Below are 15,409 nucleotides of genomic sequence, written 5' to 3'. Positions count from 1 at the left end.
CAGAAACTCTGGAGCTAAAAACATAAAAAATAAATGACCAACACGGTGCTCCTTTGGTATCAGTATCAAAAATGGGGCTAAACTACTGCTAGTAAGCCTGGCCAGTGAGTGGCCTCCCCTTTGCCTTTGTGGTACAATGGGTTCCCTTATGTGGTTTTTTTGCCCTGGGTTTGTGGGGAAAAACAACACCAACAGCAAAAACTTGGGAGGAGAATTCCTGAGTTGATTGACACTTCCTAGGTAAGCTCTAAACAGCTTGATTTGTTACTTTTGTCCAGGCTGGCCCTGGTAATTGATAAGGGTTGAGCTGATTGATATTTCCTGGGTAATCAAGGATTTTTTGGGCTCCAATCCAGCTAGGGAGGTCCCACCTTGAAATTGACAAGAAAGGGCCTATATTAATGGCTAAAACAGAGGCTTTTTGGGCTTCCTGGTTGACGATAATCTAGGGGGGAGTGCTTGAAACATCCCCGACCCAGTAAAGAGCTGTAACACGTTTAGGAGCGCGACAGCACGAGAAACAGAGGAGACCACAAGTGGGCCAGGCAGCAGCAGAAGCTCTAGCTGGGAGCTGTTAACACTTGGCAGCAAGAGGACCAGAGGTAGTGCCAAGAGGCCAAACTAGCCCACGGAGCAGCAGCGGCGTGGGGCCCGCCTGGAGCACAGGGGACTGCCCCAAGAGGTTAGGGGCTGACCTGAGTGTGGCACACCAAGCAAGGGGGTAGGCCAACCTGAGCAGGGGGCTGCCTGCAGAGCTTTGTCACCTCAATGAGGAGGCTGCCCACAGAGCAGTTCTGCTCCAAGGGCTGTTGTGATGCCAACCTAGAGCTGGGGCTGGCCTAGAGCTGTACCAAGGATGCTGGTGGACAGCTGGAGTAGTCAGTAACAGGAGCAGAGCCAGCCAAGAGGAAACTCAGAGAGCAAGCACAATAGCAGCAACTGTGATGCATCTGCTAATACTCGAAGTGATCATGTGAACCCAACACCTGAGCCACGTCCGCCCAGTAATGTAAAAATGAGTATTAGTTTTTGCATGTCTTCGTTTATATTATTCCCTGTTTATATCCCGTATCATTAAGGTTAGCGTATATGGTATTTCTGTGAGTTTTGTGGCTGTTGCAACGAATGTGAAACCCAGTGGAGAGAGTCCCATGCCACAGCTGGTATCAGAAGTAAATAGAGAAGATGACACCAGCTTGATGCTGATTATTATTGGCAAAGTTAGGTAAGGCGTTATCCCTCAGTTATTCATTTAACTTATCTCACCTTTCTACCTAGAATATGGAATGCTACTAATCTACATAGACAGTTTTAGTTTTTTACTATAAGCAAAATAAAGGTAGGGAATACATTATTTTAGAGTTCAATGCTAAATGACACTCATTTACTTGGGATGAGAGGTCGAGAGAGACGACGACCTGCTGCTGAGAGTTCCCACGTGTGCTACAGGAGTTAGTAGGGTTTACCACCTTAGCTCTTGGCTTAATTCCTCATCCCTGTTTTTGAACCCTCATTCATGACCTGTCTCACCCATAAGGACTTCAAGGAGGATGAAGAAGGCATAAAAAAGTGGGAAAATTTTCTTGCTTTATAGTTTTGTATAAGTTTGGCTCTGGCTTTATTAGGGAGCCAAGTGGAAAATAGATGAAGACTAATCTCCATTCCCTATTCTATGGTCTTCACCAATTTAAATACAAGTCAGAAGTAAGCAAGGATGAGAAGGCAGGAGGGGACGGGAAAGCTGGTAATGTGGAAACTAAGGTTGAGAATGGGAAAGTGTTGACATGTGGTGGGGTTGGCAACCAATGTCACAAAACGACATGTGTATTGTTTAATGAGAAGCCAGTTTGCTCTGTAAACCTTCATCTAAAGTACAATTAAAAAAAAAGCAAAAAAAAAAAAAGACGTACAAAGGAGTCCCTGGGTGGCGCAAATTGTTGAGCACTCAACTATTAGCCAAACGTTGGCAGTTGGAGCCCACCCAGAAGTACCTTGGAAGAAAGTCTGTCCACTTCCTCCTGAAATGTCAGAGCCACTGAAAACCCTATGCAGCAGTTCTACACTGAAACCCATAGAATCACCATGAGTCAGAACTGACAGTACCTTTTTTTTTTTTTTAAAGAGGATTTCAGCCTCAAATCATTTCTTTCCTCTCCTTAACCTCCAAACTCTCCCTCCTTCGTGGATTACACCTTTATTGGCATAAAAATATAGCAACAACAATTCTTCACTGACCCACTTCTCTCTGCAACTCTTACCTTTCAGCTTTTTTTACTGCTCTCTTTATAACCAAACTTCTTGAAAGGGCTCTTTACATAAGCTGTCTCCACTTCCTAAACTCTAATTCACTCTTAAGCTACTATATTCTGGTTCCTGGCCTCACTACTCACTGAAACTGTTCTTGCCGAAGTACTCATTGGCCTGCATGTCATACAAAATTCAGTGTACTGGTCTGTGTCCTCATCTAACTATGCTTTTAGCAAGAGCGCTCCCAATTCTTTGAAACCCTCTTCATTTTTGCTTCCAAAAACCACCCTCTTACTGTTTCTACTCAGTTTTCTCTAACAGTTCTGCCTCCTTTACCTGAATTTCAAACTTTAGGATTCCTAAGGGCTTAGTCTAAGCCCTTTTTACTCTTCTCTCTACATTCTTTCCCTAAATGATCTCATCAGTTCCCATCGATTTATGTATGATCGTTATACGGAGGCCTCTCAAAGTTATATCTGAAGCCACTGAGTTCTCTGAGCTCAAGACTCATTAAAAAGAAAAAAAAAAAAGTAATCAAGACTTTGAACCGGTTCATTCCAGTTCAAACCCCTGCTGAGAATCTGCATTTCTAACAAATTTCCAGGCAATGCTAATGCTGCTTGTTAGGTGTGAGAACCACTAGTAGAACAGTGGTTCCCGAAATTTATTATACATTAAGAATCACCTAGGGATCTTGTTAAACTGTAGATTTTGATTCAGCATATTTGGGGTGGAAATGCAAATTCTCAGCAGGGGTTCGAACTGGAACAAGCCAATTGGAAGCCTGGAGATAAGCCAAGTGCCGTTTTTATTTCCAGTTATCTGGCACCTATTTCCATTCTAATTCACTATTAGAATAAAATGGTCTATAGAAAAGAATCACCATGTGGCTAGCACAGAGTATATGCTCCATAACTGTTGAATGAATGATTTGGCTCCATATAAATTCTTAAGTCCCTTCTAATTACATTTGCTAGGTTAAATTTATTCTTACATCATCGTAATACCTGAAACAATGTTTATTACCACTATTTTACCTTTTATTTCCACTCAGTACTTTAAAATATTTGACCTTACGGCAATTTTACCGCAGACCCTGCATGAACGATATAAATAACTCAGCCTGACACAGTGTGAGGTCAACAGCAAACATCTGTGCCCTTTGGAGGCTAACGTCCTCCCTTAGTGCAGCTGGCTGGCATCAGCTAAACTTCCAATTATTTAACACACTCGAGCTGTGTGCCATTAGAGGTTTACTGCTCATGACTGAATGTCTTCCGCATTAAAAAGAAATGAGGAAAAGAACAGGAGCAGTTTATTAGTCATTGCATCTTTCTTAAAAAAAAAAAAAAGTTCCACTGAATCCTTGGTGTTTGTAGGGGGGCAGAAGCAGGACAGTCAGCTGGTGTCCTTTTAAGTGTGGCTGCAGGGCTTCTACCCTTTGCCTGGCTCAGCTGTTGAAGCAGTGAGGACACTTCAAAGCCAGACTTGCTGTTCCTGTCAGTGGGGTGTGTGTGATTCCCATCGGTTAGCTTTAGAGAAAAAAGAGGAGGAATTTGTCCTCTCTCACTTGCCAAGGTTCAATGCTCACCAAACGATCTACCAGTTTTTAGTTATGACTGTTTCTATCTAACCGACAAAAATGCAACAATTTCATCATGGGATGTATATTTATTTATGAACATTTTTACAAATGATCTGAGACAGTTTATATAATTTGTCCAGATCATGCCACATGTCAGTGATAAGTAAACCACTCCTGCTCAATTCAATTCTCTTCATAGAAATACAGTTCTCCTAAGAGTAATGCAAAGTTTGACTGTTCACTTGCTATTCTGCTCCCCATCCCACAATTATGTTTACAATCCTTTAGCCAATTTTTTATTCCATGTATAGGTGGTACAATAGAACTCATTTGTGAGTTAAGACTTACTCCATTTGATTAGCAATTCATCTTGTATAATAGATACATTTTTGAATGATATAATTAAGATTTAAAAATAAATGTAATTTTCCTGAATGATTTTATTTGGTCTAAACGTGAATTATCATTTAAAATTTATAGTCTTTATTTCACAATTATAAAGGGAATTATACTTGCGATGATTAACTCTAACTCTTAAAAAGACTAGCTTTGATTCAAAACCAGATTTTTAAGTTATATGGATAACTGAAATTCCACACCACTACCTCCAACCAGCCTGTATTTAAATAAATGTGAAAAATTATGTAAAAACATTCCATTGTAAAGTACAACATGGTACAAGATATGGGGGTTTCAGGGAAGCTTATTATACGAAAAAAGCATAAGTAACAGACAGAAATATTAAACAGTGATAGTAATATTGGTGAAAAACAAGTTGCCAATATCAAAATAGAGATGTCCATTTATACAGCAGCACAGCCCTAGGATAGCTTAAAGAAGATCCATCTGGTAGAAATAAAACCGGGGGAGAAAAAGCAAACTAACTCGTATGAATATAATTGTTGCTGTGGACAGCTGTTGTCAGTTGACTCATAGCGATCCCATGTGTGCAGAGTAGAACTGCTCTATAGATTTTCAAGGCTGTGACCTTTCAGAAGCAGATTGCCAGGCCTGTCTTCTGAGGTGCCTCTGGGGATGTTTGAACCTCCAACCTTTTGGCTAGTAGTCGAACACTTGAAAGTTTGTGCCACCCAGGGACCCAGTCACAGAAAGCTTCTTAAAATTAGCAGATGGGATGGGTCATGAAGGAGAAGAGATAATCTACAGTGCAAGTTCTGAAGAAGTCAATTAAAGAGTAGCTAACAACAGCAGTAAGAACATAAATTAGTCCATTGTTGATATTACATTTATCAAAGAATACAATCTAAGAAGTTATTCCAGTGACTGGATTTTTATGTTTTAATTTTGCAAAATCTTCAAATCAAGGTGGCATAAGTGCTGGAATTCTCACTTCCAAAGATGTGTTTTCATCCCTGCCTCACTGTATCCTGAAAACAATCAAAGCTCTTTACAAGGGACAATCCCTGTCTCTGGTTGTTCTGTATCTTCCTGGGCATGGGCAAGTTGTGCGTGTTTGGAACCTCTGAGGCATTTTTATTTTTGTAACAAATGACTTGGTGATTCAATTACAAAAACAAACAGAAAACCACATACACAAAAAAACTGGGAAAAGTCACAAGTAAAATGATTTTATGGAGACAGAAGTTTTTTAAAAATGCTGTTCATGATTTAATAGGAAGAATTAGCAGCTTGCTACTGTACTGTTTAGCAACAATTACTTGTGTTGCTCATTTTCTGAGATTTCATTCCAATGAAAGCTGCACACTGTCAGCTTGGATTTGTGGCTGCTGATAGTCATACTTCCTTGCTGTTGAAAGAAAACAAACAAGAACATATAAAAAGTAATAAAATTGCAAAATAAATTATTAGCTAACATTAAATCACAGTCAAGTCATGATCCTCCGTAAAGAATTAGTCTCAAATTAAACAATTTTATTTCTTTATAAGAAAGTTATTATTCTTTGTGATTCTCTAATTTCTCGACACTAATACCCATTTTCAAATGTTTCACAGACTGTTTGACATATCAGGATTATTTAGAGCTCTAAAATATACAGTAATCATTAATTATGCCATTAAAATTAAATGACTGTTCTGTAATTTCCTTTCTTGTACTTCTAAGAAATGTTTATTGAAGAAAAACTGAGTTAGCCTGAAACTAGAGAAAATATATCCACTCCTCACTTGTCAACTATCTCATTATCTGACATTTCGCATTTATGACAATAGTAAAAAATCTACTATCTATCTATTTTGCGCATTAATGACGTACGTCTGGCAGTAACAAACGCCGAGGTGTGAAGCGAGAGTAATGCTGGCTGTGATGGTTAAGGTTATATGTCTACTTGCCTGGGCCATGATTCTCAGTGGTTTGGCAGTTATGTAATGATGTAATCTGGCAGTCATGTAATGATGTGGTGATCTTTCATTTTCAAAAAACGCCGATTTTGTTTCCTTTTTTCTCTTCAACCAGCAGACTTTGTCAGGAATGATCCATTATATTTGGATGCATTAAATATGCAAATTCATGCATATACTCACTGCTTATAAGAATAATGACCCCCCCCCCCAAAAGACGTCCACGTTCTAATCCCCAGAACCTGTGAATATGTTACCTTACATTGCAAATGGGACCTTGAAGATGTGATTAAGGTAACAGTTTTGAGATGGGAGATTATCCTGGATTATCTGGGTGGGCCCAATCTAATCACATGGGCCCTTAAAATCAGAGAACCTTTCCCTGCTGAGTTCAGAAAGAGAGATGTGAATATGGAAAAACAGTTAGAAAGATGCAATGCTGGTAGCTTTGAAGATAGAGGAAGGGGCTACGAGCCAAGGAATACAGGCTGCCTCTAGAAACTGGAAAAGGGAAATGGCTTCTACCCTACAGCCTCCACCTTGATTTTAGTCCAGTTGAGACCCTTGCAGGACTTCTAATCTATAGAACTTAAGATAATAAATTTGTGTTGTTTGAAGCCACTAAGCTTACGGTAATTGGTTACAGCAGCAATAGAAAACTAACACACTCGATAAACACAGGAATTCTGATAAATCATATTTTACACCATTCCCATCAAAAAGAAAAAAAATCACACGGTGGGTTTCTAATTGTATATGGTATATCACTGAGTATATTACCGATGGACACTAACTTCTGTTTTGACTAGGCACTGATGAACACTTAATTCTTATCATTTTCCATATGAGCTTCTGGCTCTGTACATTTTTTTAGAATACTTAAGTTTTATTCCTTGTTTTAAATTGGTTAACACATTCATATGGTACAAAATGCAAAAACAAAAGGGTAAACAGTGAAAAGTGTATCTCCCTCTCACCAGTCAGTCCTGCAGCTGCCGACCCAGCTCCCCTCCCCAAAGGAATCGCTGTCATCAATTCTTAGGATAAAATTTATGCTGAGGAATTTTTTTCAGGTTTTACTTGTTTGATCCATATATATACATTTTTTTCTACTTTTCACCTGAAATTCCATTCCCCTTGAGATATACACCAGTAACATCTTGCTGACTATCCTCTCTTGCTTCTTTCTATGCATATGTGTTTATGCACCTGTGAACATGGGTGTGTCCACACACACACAACACACACACACATAAAATTTTACCTAAAGGGATTACAGAATACATGGTTTCACTGCGGACACTTTCTTTAAAAAATGCCCAGTTTTTTTTCTTTAAACCCCACACCACCCCCACCAAGGTAACCAATGCTAATAATTTAATGTGTTATCATTCCATGTCTCCCTCCATGCTTGCATAAGTACATATATGTTACATGTATTACATGTCCATAAGAGATATTTTGGTCATTTGATTTTACAACATTAGCATCCTAATATATCTATTATTGCATCCTTACTCACCTAACAATACACCATGGAAAACACCTCATTCTTTTAAATGGTGGCATAAAGAGCTATGGGTTAGATATACAATTTACTCTGGCTCTGTACATTATAAACTTTGTTTCTTCTCCACTACCTACATACTCGCAGTGCTCAGTACTACAGGACATATTAATATTGAGATATGACCTCTGGCCTTAACCCCTTTATGTCATGGTACCATATTCCTGGAAGTCACTTCTATACTGTTTTGGCTTGCAGTAATTGTAACCGAAGTAACCACAAACCCCATAAATACAGACTATCACATCCAAACTAAACGTAGCTCCCCCTCAGCTTCCCCTTAGCCAAATCCCCAAAATTCTTTCAGCCACTTCAGTGCCACCTGACACAAAAAGTGTAAAAAGGGGGAGAATGGAATAGGAAGAGATAGCAGTTTTAACCAATTGTAGTTAAAATAGCTAATTTTGCAAAATTTAATTTGTATTATAAATTACAAAATTTACAAAGAAAATTTACAAAAATATGATCATGTGACCACATTGCTAGGATCCTTCTCAGGCTCTTAAGGTCCTGTACAAGCAAAGGGTCCTGAAGCATTAACTTCATGGTAAATGGTAAATCTGCCTTTGCTGGTTAAAAAAAAAAGTACAAAGTTTTCATTACTATTTCTTATAACCTTTTGCTAACTGGATTCAATTTCAGAAAATCTATTTTAAACATGCTTATGTATACAGTTCAGCACAGAATATACTTACAAATAGAATACATTTCCAGTTGCTGTCTTAAACGAATTTTGCTTATGGTGTCATAAAAGTTGTGTTCTGACAAAATTTCTGCTGTAGGTGGCACACTGAATATCCTCAGAATTTTTCTTTTATTTCTAAAACACAAAGTCAACGCAGAATTGAGGTTTGTATTAATGTCTACGGTACTGCAGTATCTTCATGGTCGTAGTCATCAGAAGCTACATTAAAAGGACTTAAATGACAATAAGCTCATCTCCTGTTTGGTCTTTGTGAGATGTTTCTTTGGCTCAAGTATTCTTTCTTTCACTAAGATGTATGAGGGTGAGCAGAACACATCCATTTAATACAAAGTGAAGTACCTCCATTGTGCCTTTCCCTTATCCTCTCCCCCTCTTGAAAAGCCAAACTGTGTAGAAAAATGTACACACACACAAAAATCTGATTTTTGTCCCTCTCATGTAATCTAAATAAAGCTAAATTACGGAGTTAGTGAATAAACAGAATGTCCACAGACCTTAATTTTGGAAAATAATGAACAAGCATATTTCTTAAATAGCATGAACTTAATGGGGCTATCTTGTTAAAACTAAAGAACAGTGTGCCTCTGCTTTTAAAATCGTGGTGTGGGGAGGAGGAGTGGCTATTTTTAGAGAAAAGCTGCTACCTGCAAGTGAATCAGTGATGATACGTGGAGCCTTCGCTCACCCACCCCTAGAGTCCAGGCAGCCAACCGTTAAGCTGCCCAGGAGTCACGTGTCTGGGACGGGTGAGCATGCATGTCTGAGAGCAAGTGCAGGTCTGAACGATTCCCCAGGTCAAACAAATTATTTTTGGATTACCAATTATTTTAATTATTTAATACTTTTTTTTTTTTTTTACCTTAGTTGAAGACATCCTGTAACAATATGGCTGTAAGTAGAAGTAACTAAGTCCAACTAATACTGCTTTTTCTTCTTCAAAGTATTTCCACCCCCACCCCCCACCCCCCAACCCCCCTTCTAAAAACTGTCCTCCGGGAAAGAAGCCAGTGAGTGTGGAAGGGAGCAGTTAAATTAAGCTACAAAATCTGGAGTTAAGGCAATTGTGGTTCACTGGCTTGGGAAATATTTACTGAGGATTTACACTACATTGCACACCAGACACAGTCTGTGTTCACGAGTGAAAGAAGCCAGTCTGCAAAAAGCCATATATTGTATGATTCCAACTATATGACACTTGGAAAAGGGAAAACTATGGAGATGATGATGGTTGCCAGGGGATCGAGGGTAGCGGAAGGGATGGACAGGCAGAGCACAGGGCATTTTCAGGGCAGTGAAACAATTCTGTGTGATGCTGTAATGATGGACACATGATATTAGGCATTTGTTAAAACCTTTCTTCCCAGTCCATTTTTTGGAATCCATCTAGTTCGATTTCAACTCGTGGTGACCCCCATGAGTGTCAGAATAGAACTGTACTCCACAGGGTATTCAAAGGCTGATTTTTCAGAAGTAGACTGCCAGGCCTTTTTTCAGAGGTGCCTCTGGGTGGACTTGAACCTCCAGCCTTTTGGTTAGCAGCCTAGCGTGTTAACCTTTTGTACCATCCAGGGACTTGGTAAAAACCCATAGGGCTGTGCGTTTTTGTTAATAATACTGTATCACAAAGTATGAACTCTAATGTAAACTATGGATGTTTGTTAATAATAATGTATCAACATTGGTTCATCAGTTGTAACAAATGTACCACAGGAACACAAGATGGTAACAGCAGAAACATGTGCAGAAGGGAGGGGGCAGATGGGCACTGTCAGCCATACTTTGGGTACATTTTTCCGTAAACCTAAAACTGCTCTCAAAAATGAAGCCTACTAAAAAAAGTGCTCATCTAAAGATGACAGTGAACCAGGCTGTATGATAAAGTTGAGTTATATCAGAAAGGAGAGAACTGGGAGTTCAGAGCTGCAGCTAATAACCCTTCTTCTCTTAAAGCAACGAGGCTTTAAAGCCAAACCTTGGCCAGACTAAGTAGACAGTGCTTTCATAGCAGGAGCAAAAATTCTGATGATATTATTTTCAGGCATTCAATTCAAATTAAAAACAACACACACAAACATCTCCAAGGCCCAGTTTCTTATCTACCCTGAGATATACTCTGAAATTTACCTCTTGGCATACATGAAGAGACCAAAACTAACAAGGATCACTATCAAGTAAACATTGGTGGCTTCGTTCCAGGCTTCGTGAACAGTATAATCGATAGAACCATCATCATCCATCACTCCGTAACCTCCAGCCATGCAGCTGTGAGAGAGAGAAGAATGAACTGTTTTTAATTAGTGACTGTACCACCTGTTTTTGTATGGCTCATGGACCAAGGGAGGTTTTTACATTCTTCAAAGGGTACATTTTAATGGTTATATAAGTCTACATAATATCTTCAGTTTTGCCTCTTTGCCCAAGAAGCCTAAAATATTTTCAGTCTGGCCCTTTAAGAAAAAGTTTGCCGACCTCTGGTCTAGATAATCAAGGCATGTAATACAAGTCCATTTATTTTTCACTTTGAAACATTATATAGTTCCTACATAAGCGCTAAAACTCAGGATTAAAACATAATGTTCCTAAAAGGATACAGGCTGAAATGTTATTGCACAACATCCAAATTGTAACTATCGCCGAGATGAGAGCAATAGAAGACTTTAAAACACCGACCCAAACAACCGGCCATGATGCAAAGCGAACAGTGTTGCACCCGTGACAGCAGCCTTAAAAAGATGTGCTAGCCAGAACAATGCTCCTCCACTCCCCTCCTAACACGACTGGAAAACGTTCGGAGCTTTATGCAGCTCTGGCCTGCTGGCCAAGTTTGGTTGAAAGAAGCTATGAGAATAAAAAGTTACTTTTTGCTATTTACACAGCTGTGACTTCTATTCAAAGAGAAGCATTCTTTGGACATTCCCACAACAAGAGAGTGGCAATAGCCAAGTGTATCAAATAAGTTAAAAGTGTAATGATTTATTTGTCTTTGAAAAGTTAATTAAATTTTTCCTTACAGAGAAAAGTTTCTTTCTAGTGTTGGACATACAAGGTAAGTCTGAGAAAAATGACCTTGTATGTGAAAGAAATCCGGGAGTATTGTTTTAGACTCTATAAAAAGGAGAAAAACTAAGCAAATAATAGGAAATAACTGTACTGTAATTTCTAAGAATAAACAGTCATTTTCTAATACCAAGAAAAAATATCTGGAACGTCCAAGAAGTTGTTTTGCAATAAACAACTTTTTTTTTTTAGACTGCCTAAAGCAATAAAGGCATTGCAGAAATCTTCCCACTAAAATATTTTTCGATCTGTCCAGTAAGCCTCCAAAATGGATCATCAAAGTAGATTTGGCTCAGAAAGTTAATATGTTATTTATTAAGGGAAGAGTCTGTTTTCTTTCTTATAGCTTGCCTCTGTATAAAATGAATGAAATTTCTCCAGAAGTCTGCTCCTAAGCCAGGTGGCATGTTGTCCCCTTTCTGACATCTAAACTCTTTGTCAGATGTTTGGGGACATGCTGTACTCATTTAGAATAAAATGAATGGCTATTTAACTTAAACTCTTGACATTGAGGGTAAGAGCAATTCATCTAATTGGTGTCTGAGGAATATAAAGATCGGTCTTGTGAAAATGAGCCAGGGAATCATAAAAATAGCACTTTATAAAAATTTATAAAAGCAAGATCTAAATATTACTTAAATTTTAGACTATACCCAATTCCTAGATATTAAAGGCTGGCTATGGTTTTTTTTTTTGAAAGTAGGAAGCACAGGGGGATTTGCTTTATTCACGGTTTCAATTCTTATGCCTCAAAACTGAACTCTGAGTTTCTCTGAATGTAACATATATGGCTTGTAGTACGGAAACGGCCTACTTTAGAAATGGAAACTTTTGAAAGCCCAGAGACTATTTAACTGTCTTTATGATTTATGGAATCTAGTACGTTGTCAGTGCCAAATGTAAAGTAACAACAAGGATGGTGTTTGGCAAAGACAGATAGCTTTAGATGTTTGATCTGAGATGTTGCAGAAGGCCCTGGACAATTATTCAGCAAAGGTGGTAGATTTCAAGACTGGGAGTCATTCACAAACTGGGCAGTACATGGGAACAATACAACAATGGCCCCTAGAACATCTCGCAGGTGCCATTCATCTGACAAATGATGAAAATGTTTCCAAGCTGTTTATCACCTGAATGCATCTAAGCCAGGTTACTTTCTTGCTTCAGTTTTTCCCAAATTCTGTTCATGTGCCACTCAGTAAATGGTATATATGTACCCAGAGCTTGTCTTCCTCCTGCTACAAAGATGCCAGTCTTTAATTATATTTACAGAGGAATCTCTAATTACTGCCAACCCAGAAAGGTAAAATTTTAATGTGAATTACACAACATCACTGGTATGCAAGGACACTACTCTTGCACAGTTCCAGGGACATGCACTTGAGTTATTTTTAGTGGTGAAGTTGTGAAAGGTTTGCACTAAGGGTAGGCCTTGCCTAAGCAGTCCTCCATGAGGACCAATAGCATGAGTTTGTAAGACTGCCAGGAATAAGGAATGTTCTAGTTCATAGTACAGACCCAGGGCCCACATGTGACCTGGACTATGACCATCCCCTGCCAGTACACCATCATCTAACCAAATGTACACACATACACGCCAGTTGAGTGCTTCCTGCATACTACCACAGCCTTCTTCTTGAGTACTAAAGCAAAATGCCCAGGGGCATTACAGTGGTTCATTCCTGGCAAGTTAATGTTTCAGCAGGTTTACTGACACAGCTAGTCATGTGCTTGGAGTGTCACTGAAGGCTCTTTTGAGAAAACTGACCTTTTTCACATATTTTTTGTATAAAGTAATGCTTGAATTACAACTATTTCAGTAAGGAGGTGCTAGGATGAGCTGAATTAAGCCCCAAGTAAACATGGACTTCCAGAGATTAAGTTGCCAAAATATGGCAGCTAGAGCTTGCTTTTACATTAACTTTCAGGTTGATAACTAGGAGACTTTCTCTAGGGAGCAAGCGACTGTATCGTAAGTTTTAAAATTTGTTTCTTGATTTTGGGTTCCTGAAACCAGGTCTAAATGGTTCCAAAATTGAGCATCATGCCTTAATGATATCACTCTGTCTCTCACTTAGATCTTTGTTATTTTCTGTACAAATTCAGATTGTTGTTGTTGTTAGGTGCCCTCAAGTTGGTTCTGACTCATAGTGACCCTATGTACAACAGAACGAAACACTGCCCCGTCCTGTGCCATCCTCACAATCATTGCTATGTTTGAGCCCATTGCTGCAGCCACTGTTGTCAATCCATCTGTTGAGGGTCTTCCTCTTTTTCGCTGACCTCTTACTTTACCAAGCATGATGTCCTTCTTCAGGGACTGATCCTTCCTGATAACATGTCTAAAGTACATGCGACAAAGTCTCGCCATCTTCGCTTCTAAGGAGCATTCTGGTTGTACTTCTTCCAAGAGAGATTTGTTCATTCTTCTGGCAGTCCATGGTATATTCAATATTCTTGACTCACTTGCACACGGGGTCACCAACAGTTGACTAGCGGCAACTTTTAAAAAAAATAAACAGTTCCTATAGTTCCTTGGAGCCCTAGTGGCGCAGTGGTTAAGAGCCTGGCTGCTAACCAAAAGGTCGGCAGTTCAAATCCACTAGCAGCTCCTTGGAAACCCTATGGGGCAATTCTACTCTGTCCTATATGGTCCTAGGAGTCGGAATTGACTCCACAGCAATGAGTTTTTGTTTATTGGGTATATAACGGCTCAGTGGTTAAGAGTTCGACTACTAACCAAAAAGGTGATCAGTTTGAATCCACCAGCAGCTCTTTGGAAACCCTATGGGGCAGTTCTACTCTGTCCCATAGGATGCTATGAGTCGGAATCGACTCGAAGGCAATGGGCCTGGTTTGGTTTTTTTAATACTTCCTTATAACAAAGACCACTGCATAAATAAATGATTTTGCTTTTCTCAGCCCTCTGAAACACTAAAGGATTGGGTTCCTGAACAGAAACGTAAAAGCTAAAAGGCGTTCAACCAACAGGAAAAAGGCAATTAACATTTGAGGGCTATGTGCTGGTCAGTCCACATATTCATTTAATTTTCAAAAAACCACCCTGCTGGGAGGTATTAAAATTCCATTTATATAGGAGACACTGGGAGGAGGTGGGGGAGCAGGGAAAGGCTTAAACAACTTGCCCAAGGTCACACAGGGTAGGAAACAGAGGAGCTGGGTTGTCACACGTATCTGACTTACAAACCTGAACTCTTTTCACTATATAAGTGTTGCCTCTCCAGTTTTGACCCTAATCTTGTAAGACCTGCTCCTCCTGGGAAGAAATCAGCCCGAGCGGGTATAAAACATAATCCTCTCTCAGGAAGTGGCCACAGGCAGGCGCCTTCGGAGCCGCCTGGAGACCTTAAACATTTCCGCCACTCGACGGCTGCAAATGACTCAATCTTAACACACTCTTGCTAAAACCCAACCACCCCGGGGCCGTCTCGCCCCCAGCTTGCGTTGCAGATGGTGCTGTTTCAGCTGTCTTGTCTGCGTTTCTGGAACTAGGAGCCTATTTCATACGACCCTGAAAGGCTTCGAGCAAAGGGCGAACAGGTTAAAAGCGCCGCAAAGCCCAGAGCTAGGGGCGCAGAGAGCCGCTGGCGGGTCCGTCTCTGTCCTCCCCGGCAAGTCTGGGGGCGGGGCGGCAGCGGCGCGATCGGAGGCGGGGCCCGGGAGTGACGCGGCCCTGCCGGTGGCCAGGGAGGCGCGGGGACGCGGTGGCACTCACGCTGCTCGCTCCGGAGGCGGTACGCGGCCAGCGCTGCTCCGCTACGGGGCTCTTCCCCACCGCGTCCAGGCCGGGCGCGCGGGAACCGGTTACCGAGCGGACCCAGACGACCTCTGCCTTCGTCATTTCCTGCCGGCCCGTCGGTTTCCGGATGAAACGAGGAGCCAGGTGTTTTTTTTTTTTTTTCGTTTT

The 15,409-nt window shown here is 40.3% G+C and overlaps 2 protein-coding genes across 2 annotated transcripts in view; one reads left to right on the top strand and one right to left on the bottom strand.

The window, feature by feature from the left end:
- Positions 1–5,439: 5,439 nt before the first annotated feature.
- SMIM19 (small integral membrane protein 19) lies at positions 5,440–15,351 on the bottom strand. Its single transcript, XM_004382089.2, has 4 exons — positions 15,218–15,351; positions 10,549–10,686; positions 8,414–8,538; positions 5,440–5,600 (listed from the first exon to the last, which is right to left on the bottom strand). The coding sequence occupies exons 2-4, from the start codon at positions 10,680–10,682 to the stop codon at positions 5,536–5,538; spliced, it is 324 nt and encodes a 107-aa protein (XP_004382146.1). The 5' UTR covers positions 10,683–10,686; positions 15,218–15,351; the 3' UTR covers positions 5,440–5,535.
- SLC20A2 (solute carrier family 20 member 2) overlaps positions 15,257–15,409 on the top strand; it is a 119,621-nt gene continuing 119,468 nt past the window's right edge. The window contains exon 1 of the mRNA XM_004382088.2: positions 15,257–15,385. The gene's annotated coding sequence lies outside the window, so the exon portion shown is untranslated. The remainder of the gene's footprint in view (positions 15,386–15,409) is intronic.

Source organism: Trichechus manatus, unplaced genomic scaffold, assembly GCF_000243295.1.
Source record: "Trichechus manatus latirostris isolate Lorelei unplaced genomic scaffold, TriManLat1.0 scaffold00090, whole genome shotgun sequence".
In the NCBI taxonomy this organism is placed as follows: domain Eukaryota; kingdom Metazoa; phylum Chordata; class Mammalia; order Sirenia; family Trichechidae; genus Trichechus; species Trichechus manatus.
The sequence above is the reverse complement of the archived record's forward strand: the minus strand, read 5'-3'. Positions and strand labels throughout refer to the sequence as shown.

Excerpts from the sequence above, each read along its gene's own strand:
- SMIM19 (XM_004382089.2), bottom strand. The coding sequence starts at position 10,682 with ATGGCTGGAGGTTACGGAGTGATGGATGATGATGGTTCTATCGATTAT. Across the intron at positions 8,539-10,548 it reads CTCTTCATGTATGCCAAGAG|AAATAAAAGAAAAATTCTGA; the intron begins GTAAATTTCAGA and ends TTTGTGTTTTAG. Across the intron at positions 5,601-8,413 it reads ACTGGAAATGTATTCTATTT|CAAGGAAGTATGACTATCAG; the intron begins GTAAGTATATTC and ends TTCTTTCAACAG.